The 6728-nt window shown below is 46.4% G+C and overlaps 1 protein-coding gene across 1 annotated transcript in view; it reads left to right on the forward strand.

Annotated features, from left to right (window-relative positions):
• Positions 1 to 6338, forward strand: part of LOC147144849 (protocadherin-16-like) — a 100827-nt gene extending 94489 nt beyond the window's left edge. The window contains exons 15-21 of the mRNA XM_086036795.1: positions 67 to 180; positions 264 to 475; positions 784 to 935; positions 1049 to 1179; positions 2004 to 2290; positions 2372 to 2513; positions 2586 to 6338. Of these exons, the coding sequence (XP_085892921.1) occupies positions 67 to 180; positions 264 to 475; positions 784 to 935; positions 1049 to 1179; positions 2004 to 2290; positions 2372 to 2513; positions 2586 to 5179 (3632 nt within the window). The 3' untranslated portion in view covers positions 5180 to 6338. The remainder of the gene's footprint in view (positions 1 to 66; positions 181 to 263; positions 476 to 783; positions 936 to 1048; positions 1180 to 2003; positions 2291 to 2371; positions 2514 to 2585) is intronic.
• Positions 6339 to 6728: the final 390 nt, after the last annotated feature.

Genomic DNA, 6728 nt, shown 5'->3' on the forward strand with positions numbered 1-6728 from the left:
TTAAAGATAATGGACATTTTTTAAAGTAAAACTGTGCATTAACATTGGACACATTTTATGTTTTAGGCACAGTGGTAACCCAGACACAAGCCCAGTACCCAGATGGCTCTCAAAATGGGGTCAGCTACAGTCTTTTCAGTGGAAACAGGTTGCAATCTTTTGGAATAAACACCATTACCGGTAAGTGGAGAAAATGGGAGCATATGCTAGAAAAACGTAACCAAAATATACCCTTACATTGTTCTTTTCGTTCCGTGAATCAGGTGAAATATGGGTCCAGAAATCTGAAGGGCTAGACTATGAGGAGAACCCAAAACTCCGCCTTGTGGTGAAAGCTGAGACGGCATCCTCCAGCTCCTACATGGCGGTTAACTTAATCCTGCAGGACGTCAATGACAATTTGCCTCGCTTCCAGCTCCAGAACTACGTCGCCTATATCCGAGAGTCGCAGGGTCACGATTTTCCCATTATCCAGGTGCGGTAGTGCTAACTCCCCCACCCTTGTCTGAGTTTATTGTGGTTGGCCGTTGTGAAGTGTGAAGTTATGGAGCAAAATAGAAACACTCTTCACTCTTAAGCGGCCTGGATAGTTTCAGTGAGGCGCAGTAATGAATGGCTGTATTCTCAGCACTCCTGCTGAATGTATTCAATCAGTTATGCCTTGGAAGCGAGTCCATGGAGCCCATTTTATTTCATTTGGACTCCTTTGGCAATATTGCTCAAGTTACGCTGGAAAAGCTTTTTTTGCACATTTTTCTATAGTTTCATTCAATCTTCTTGCAGGTTGCAGCAAACGACTTGGACCAGGGTCAAAATGGCCAGGTGACATATTCCATTAGGTCGTCATCTATGAGTGGTCTGTTCAAGATCGACCCGCTGACTGGCAGCATCAGCACCACAGCCATCATGGACAGAGAGATCTGGACGCAAACAAAGTCAGTCTTTGTTTTATTGTATTTTTTTCTCGTCTTGCTCTATGCATTAAATTGACAAGATTGTGAAAGTTAAGGTTGAAGAAAGTGTTTTGTTCCAATTTTTGTGGAACTAGGCTTGTCGTCACAGCAACAGACCGTGGAACCCCGCGACTGGCTGGCTCTGCCACTCTCACCGTGATCATCATCGATCTCAATGACAACAGTCCCATGATTCCTCTGCCCCGGGAAATCCGAGTGCCTGAGGGTAAGTGGGCCATCTTGGCAGCGTAGTAGTTTCAGTGGGAAAGTGAGAGTGCCCCAACAAGTTAATGTTCAATGTGTTCAAGATTCGCCAAAGAATTTCATTTCTTATTTATTTAGCAAAGCAAAAATATTTTTGTACATAGCGGCTATAATTACAGGACTGTAATCCATTCTCTGAAGACTATTCTTAAGTAACTTCTGGCTGCTCATGCATGTCAAGCTCAATAAAGAGTGTTTAGTTTAGCGTCCAAAATCAGTTTAGAACAGATCAGAGCACAGATCATGTTTTTTACTTGCTGTCTTCACATCTAAGTGGGCAATATCAATGTTGAGGACTGTAAACCTTTCACCAGGTTCATTGGTAGTGTAGTGGTTCACTCAGCTGCTGTGGTATAGATTCCTGTTAAGTGCACTATTCTCCATTGCCCTGCATTTTGACTGCCAACCATTGCAGGGCGTAGTCCTTTTTCCCCCAAAGTCAGCTGGGAGAGACTTCACCTCTCCCCTCAATCTTGACCAGGATAAGCGGTGTTGAAAATGAATGGATGGAACTGGTGCCCTGGAACAGAAAACTAACCTCCTCGACTGTGGTCCAGAGGCTAATAAGCAGGAATGACTAGCACTAGCAACATGGTGCAACTGCAAACGTTTTTTCAAATGTGCACTTTAAAGGCTTTCTCAGATGTAATTACGAGCTGGCAGGGAGGGTAGGATGAGGATGACAAAAAATAGTCTACCGTTAGCCGGCTTCCACACAGGCAAAACTGTTTTAAAGACTGTCTCGCATTAATTATCCTCAACCTTCTCCTCTTGTCTCATTTCCAGACACCCTGATAGGCACAGTTATCAGTCAAGTGACAGGAAACGACGTGGATTCCGGCCCGGCCCTTTCCTACACGCTCTACTTGGATGGCGACAGCAAGGGCATGTTCGGAATCCACTGCTATGGCGGTGGTGTGTCTCTGACTAAAGCACTGGACTATGAAGAGAGGACGTGGTACACTCTCACCATCCGGTCGTCAGACTCGAAACATCAAAGCGAAGCCAATCTGACCGTGCTGGTGGAAGACATCAACGACAACAAACCTGTCTTCACCCAGGATTTATATCAGGTATGGCTCCGACTGCACGGTTTTCATAATGTCAACATGATTGTTTGGTATTAATAAATAGATCTGCTTGGTATCCGACAGGTGAAGGTATTAGAGCACCTCCCAGAAGGCAGTGCTCTTATCACCGTAACAGCCACTGACTCAGACTCCGGGGACAACGGAAAGATCACCTACCGAGTCATGTCGTCCACAAGGGGTGTCTTCTCCATTGACCCTAGCAATGGTAATATTCTTCTGCTCAATATTTTCCAAACTCTTGAAAGAACAAATGTAATTATTTTTTGTTTCCTTGCAGGCACTCTGTTTGTCAACCAAAAAACAGAATTCAACTTTGAAAATCCCTCCATCCTAGTGGTTGTTGAGGCTCGAGACCAGGGCACACCATCCCTCTCATCCGTTGCCACCGTCCAAGTCCAAGTGTCCGATATCAATGACAATGCCCCAATCTTCCATCAGTCTGAGTACAGAACATACGTGTCTGAAGACGAGCCTCCCGGTTCCACAGTTCTGACCTTAGAGGCAGCCGATGGGGACCTGTCACGTGAAAACAGCGGTTTTGATTATGCCATCGCCAGTGGCAACTCTGGTAATGCCTTCCAGATTGAGAGCAGCGTGCGCTTCTTGGAAGGCAGAGGATTCCAGACTGTCGGAAGCCTGATCCTGGTGGAAGAGCTGGATTTCGAAGCTGTGTCAAGTTATAACCTGACTGTCGTGGTATCAGATCGTGGGATCCCCCAGCGCAGCTCCTGCGTGCCAATCCTAATCAATGTTACAGATGTCAACGACAATCCGCCAGCTTTCAGCCGAGGAGACTACAGTGTAGTGCTGAGCGAGAGTGCCACTGCAGGAACAGAGGTTTTACATCTGTCTGCCACTGATCGGGACTCTACTCCCAATGGGAAGGTGCAGTACTCCATAAGCTCAGGAGACAAGACAGGCCTTTTCCAGGTGGACCAATGGACAGGGGCCTTAAAGCTACAGCGACCTCTGGGCAGTGAGAACCAGTTGTCCCACATGATTGTTGTCCAAGCTACGGATGGCTTGGGACACTACGCCTTTGCCCCAGTCAGCATTGATGTGAAGGACATCAACGACCACTGGCCTTTCTTTCCGCTCAATCAAGTAACTGCTAGCATCAGGGAGAATCAGCCCAAAAATGCCTTAGTGACCATGCTGCATGCCATCGATCATGACAGAGGGGTCTTTGGAAAGTTGCAATACTACATGCTAGAGGACTCCCAAGATGGAAGAGAAGCCTTCTTCATCAACCAAACATCAGGAGAAGTGCGGACCCGCTCAACTTTTGACTTTGAGAAAGTGAACTCCTTCAATTTTATGGTTGCGGCCATAGATGCTGGCAACTATTCTGCTACCGTCACAGTGCAGATTTATGTCTCTGGGGAGGATGAATATGATCCTGTCTTTACCTCCCCAGAGTTCTCGTTTAAAGTGCCCGAGGATGCAAAGAAAGGTCAGGTCATCGGCAGAGTGCAAGCCAGAGATGAAGATGGAGGCCTGGACGGTATTGTCTTGTACTCACTGTCGGGCAGTTCACCTTATTTTGAAGTCAACAAATCAACGGGCGCCATATCTCTAAAGATGGACAGCCATGGGAGACACGTGAGCCGCTCCAAAAGAGAAGTACGCCTCATGACGCTAGACCTGACAGCCCACAGCCCTCTGGAGACTTCACGCACAGCGGAGGTCAAAGTGACCGTCGACGTAAGTCACACCTCTTTCGGCCTTGCCACAGACATGAACATGCTGCTCGTCAGTGTCATCGCCGTGTCTCTCGGAACGATAGTCATACTGTGCATAATTGCTGTGGCACTCTTTTTCATCAAACTGAGGCGCCAGAGGAAAGAACAGAAACGACACCGACGAACCAAGGCGTCGGCCACCATGATGCACAAGTTTGAGGAGACAAAAATAGCTGCAAATGAGATTATTTACCACCAGGCCCTTCCCGGGTATGCTGCCGATCAGAGCAGCGGCAGCAGCGGGGGTCCGTACACTCGTGGAGGATCCCTGGACCCCTCCCACTCTAGCGGCCGTGGTTCCGCAGAGGCTGAGGCAGCGGAAGACGACGAGATTAGGATGATAAACGAATATCCTCGCGTTTCCAGCATCTCCTCCTCCATGCAGGAGCGCATCTCCGCCCGTGGTCCCGACTCAGGGATCCAGCAAGACGCAGACCAGTTGTCAGATGTGTCTTGTGAGCCCTCTATCGATTGGTTCAAAGGGAAGAAAATGGGCAGCCTAAATGGTACCCTGCTAGCTGGGCAGGTGCCGATCTACCGTGACGAGGGTGGTGGGTATGTGGGCATGGGGCGGGGTCTCAGTGTCTCCCACCAAAAGGACTATATGTTTCCAGAGGACGGAAAGCCGACGGTGGACGGCTCCTTGACTGCCATCGTAGCCAGTGACGAGGAACTGAGGGGCAGCTACAACTGGGACTACCTGCTCAACTGGTGCCCCCAGTTCCAACCTTTAGCCAGCGTTTTCACAGAGATAGCGCGTTTAAAAGATGAAACTGCTCCCCCTCATCCCCGCCGCTCGTTCCACCGCAAAAGCAAAGCGGAGTCCAGAATCGACCCACCTCCGCTTATCACCTCCGTGGCGCATCCTAGCGCAAAAACTGTACCGCCCAAGCCCGCTGTGGGGAGGACATTCCCCCACCTGTCGACTTTCCGCAGGTCTCCCCTTAGCAGCGAGGGATCTATCTGCTCGGTGGCCATGTCCCCGAGTTTCTCCCCGTCCCTGTCGCCGCTGGCGGCGCGCTCTCCGGCCGTCACGCCCTTTAGCGTCTCCCAGGGCCCATCAGCATCCATCATCAGCACAACGGAACAAAATCTGGAGCATATTGAAGAAGCTGAACTGAGGATTTGAACTTTAGAGACAATCTGAAACCGCAGGCTTCCAATTTGTGACCACAATGTTGGGTCAGTTGCGTTCTTTCACTGCATTCCGCCACATGTGGTGGGGCTGGTTGAAGACAAACTGAAAGGGCCAAAATGGACTTTGGGTCACAATGGACCATGTTCTTGTCCCGAACTTCATTCTGCTCTTGGTTGTTGATTTGTACATTGAAACAAGGGGGGCTGAGTTCAAAACATGATGTCAATATTTTGTAGAAAAAGCATTGTCTATATTTTTTTATACTTACATATGGTTTTCTCACAAGAACATGGCATTCACGTCTCAAAGGGTTATCAAAAAAGAAAAACCTTCTTATTTCTATATTTGTATATTTGTAGCTTGTACTGTATCCTTGTTTGTACTGTAGGTGTTTTTTAAGCTCCTCCGTAAATTTATTGTAAATATATTTTGACCATGACATCTCTGCTTGTACAAAGACTCCAGTTCCGCCGCAAAGGAAAGTAAACGTGAATGTGAAGCGCTTGCAGAATTTGTCTTTCGGGCGCTTTTATTTATCATAGCTGGCCTTACCGCTTCTCGTTATGCACCATCAGAAGGGGATTTCATGAAAAGGAGTTCAGAAAACAGATCTATTTCAACATAACAGAGTGTAAACTCCAAAGCATTGCAGCTCAGAAAAGCTAATAAAAGAAGAAAAAAAATCATCTTTTATCTCACATTTGTTTTGGTTTGCGAAGGCCGGCAAATGAGCAACACCACTGAATGTTCCAACAACAACAGAGAATGTTTTATCCTTAGCCATAATTCACCAGACAGATGCCTATAAGCCATTTAAATAATACAATGTAAACCTTGCCAAGGTCCAAACTAAAATTCCTTTATCCCTGGAATTATTTTACTCACTTTCCCATATTCCATAGTGTTTAATTTTTGAAAACTTTCAATAGCACATATGGTATTTGGTGGTATTTTATTATTTATTGTGTTGGCAGACCTCAGAAGCTTCAGAGGCTTTATATAAATTATTAAGAATAGTGGCAAGTGAACATGGCCAGATATATCCGCTAATCGACTTAAGGTACCTTATGGCTTTTTTTTGTATGGACCTGTGTCACTTCTGGAGGAATGTTTTGAGCTCAAGTGCCTGATTAAAGAACTTTGATGAAAACATGTGGTCAATCATGTGTCTTAAGTTTTGGATTGAAATAAAACGCTGGTACGGTATGTTCATAATTTGGATACCCATGCTTTGAACACCAGCAATATGAGCTTATTATTTCACAAACAATGCCTAAATTATGACATTTAAATGAGGGTGAATGTTTTGCTAACTTGAATATGTATTTCGGTCAATGTGAATGGCTCTCTGTCTCTATTTGTGCTCTGTATTTAACTGGCAACCAGTTCAGGGTGCAGTCTGCCTTTTGCTCAAGGTTAGCTGGGATAGGCTCAAGCTATGACCCTAAACAGAATAAGCGCTATGAAAATGGATAGATGGACCGAATTTTCCAAATGCATGCCCTTGTATTTGCCCAAAATGTCTGCTTCAAAACCATAA

This window comes from Filicampus tigris, chromosome 7, assembly GCF_054856515.1.
Source record: "Filicampus tigris isolate MCC_2025a chromosome 7, RoL_Ftig_1.0, whole genome shotgun sequence".
In the NCBI taxonomy this organism is placed as follows: Eukaryota; Metazoa; Chordata; class Actinopteri; order Syngnathiformes; family Syngnathidae; genus Filicampus; species Filicampus tigris.